This window comes from Charadrius vociferus, unplaced genomic scaffold, assembly GCF_000708025.1.
Source record: "Charadrius vociferus isolate BGI_N301 unplaced genomic scaffold, ASM70802v2 scaffold196, whole genome shotgun sequence".
In the NCBI taxonomy this organism is placed as follows: domain Eukaryota; kingdom Metazoa; phylum Chordata; class Aves; order Charadriiformes; family Charadriidae; genus Charadrius; species Charadrius vociferus.
The window spans coordinates 1948551-1950500 of NW_009648953.1; the positions used below are offsets into that span (position 1 = coordinate 1948551).

Below are 1950 nucleotides of genomic sequence, written 5' to 3' on the forward strand. Positions count from 1 at the left end.
TACACAGATACACACACAAAGAAGAATCAAAGTTAATAAAAAGAGGATGTTTATTTCTCAGGAAGCCAGAGGAAAATATTTTGTCTTCTCTTGGCTTGCTCTCATTGCCCATGGAAAAGCATTTGGCATATAAATGTTACTGTTGTATAAATACATATCCATTCTCAAAATTGCTGTACGGGGAGCTTGATACAAGCATTGTAGTTACCCATTTGCATTGAAGAGTGGCCAGGGCAGCCCATTTTTCCCTCACTGAAAACAATCTCACAAATATAAAAGGGGAGGAGAAAAAACGCATGCAAATCTTTTAAAGAATGCATAAATTCGGATATAGTGTTTATAAGGAGGTCTTTACCTAGAGTAAGAAATTTTTAAAAATATTCCTTTTATAAAAAATGTTTCAAGCTTCTTGTACTTCCTTTTAAGGAAAAAAAAAAAAGTATAATATTGCTATCTTTTACTGAGCATTGTGAAGGGACACTTACTTTATGAATGTCTTTTGTTGCATTTTGAGTTTCTGGAGCAAAAGACACTCTATTTTAAGCACAGTGTATTAACTGTCACTTGATTTTCATGGCCTGCTTTCCTGACTGACAAGTAAAGCTGCTGCTTTGCTGAAGCAGAGAGCATTGGGAAGCAAAGCTGTATCCTGAATACTGAGGAAGTGCTGGAAGTCTAAACACACTGGACTTTAAATACTATGTTCTCTTGTTCTATACCTTGTTGCTGAACACTTTTTAAATTAAAACAAACCCTTCCCCAAGCTCAGTGATAAATTCAGTAGGGAATCTATTTCTTCCTCTGCTCATCTGGCCCTCACTTTTCACACCACTTACTTCCCCCTCCACTTGTTTTCCAAATTTGTTTTCTTTTCTTTTTCTTGTCCCAGTACCATTATGTTTATGGACCACAGCAATGCTAAAAGAAACAGTTTTTTCCAAACCCAGCAATTCCAATGGACTGGGGATCTGGCTGGTTGTGAATCTGTCACATTTCCCTTTTGCCATTCTCTCGCTGGCTGTTACTAAATCTTTCTTTATTATGTTATATGTTACCCCCTCCTTTGCTGGCAGTTTCTCTCTTCTCTGTTTTGGCTCCTAATCTCAATTCTGTATCATACTGTATTTAGTGATCTGTAAATGAAATCAGCTGACGAACGACATGGCACTTGGGACGCACATACCATGTCAAGGGATTTTGAAACCACCTTTTTGCTCATGTCAAGCATTCCTGACCCTCGCAGCAGAGAAAGCTACTCGAAAACATACTAACTTTATCAAAACGAGTCCGCTCACTTTGAATAACAGGAAACTGCTCTGTCCAGGAAATTGTTGTGTCTGGCCAGAAAGCTGCAGCCTCTGGCTCACAATGGAATAACTTAAAAAAAAAAGGATTCCTGATTTTAAGAAGATGCCGTTTGGGTATATAATACTCGTTAGAGGTTGTATTTTACACTTTCTACTTCCTCTTTCACACAGCTACGCAGTGCTCACCTTTCCGTGGCCACCTCCAGAAACCACATACCTTCCTAGAGTGCGAGGGACGCGTCTAAGACCCTTCACATGACCAATTCAAACAACTTGACGTGCCACAATTTCTCAAAAGGCGCATTTGTTTCAAAGCACCCTCTCTACGCCAGCGAAGGAGGTAAAGGCAGTCCAGCGTTAACACAGTGTGCACCATCACAGCTAAGATGGACACTCCCCGGGGCAGCCGGTCCCCTCCTGGTGTGATGGAGGGCCCCTTGGCCCACCCAGTGGGGATCACCTCCCTGCAGTGGCTGTGGTGGTGGCACCTTGCTGCCCAAGCCTTGCTCCGGCCAAATGCCTCGCTGGCCTCCCGCTGCGACCGTCTGCTGCCCTGGAAAACGTGCGCAAGGAAAAGCAGATGAATAAGGAAAACCACGGGGGAGAGGGAGATCCAGAAGCGATGAGACGTGGGCGCAGGGGC

The 1950-nt window shown here is 42.9% G+C and overlaps 1 protein-coding gene across 1 annotated transcript in view; it reads left to right on the plus strand.

Annotated features, from left to right (window-relative positions):
- The first annotated feature begins 1693 nt into the window (after positions 1-1693).
- CHPT1 (choline phosphotransferase 1) overlaps positions 1694-1950 on the plus strand; it is a 21714-nt gene continuing 21457 nt past the window's right edge. The window contains exon 1 of the mRNA XM_009887437.1: positions 1694-1869. Coding sequence (XP_009885739.1) covers positions 1694-1869 — 176 coding nt within the window. The remainder of the gene's footprint in view (positions 1870-1950) is intronic.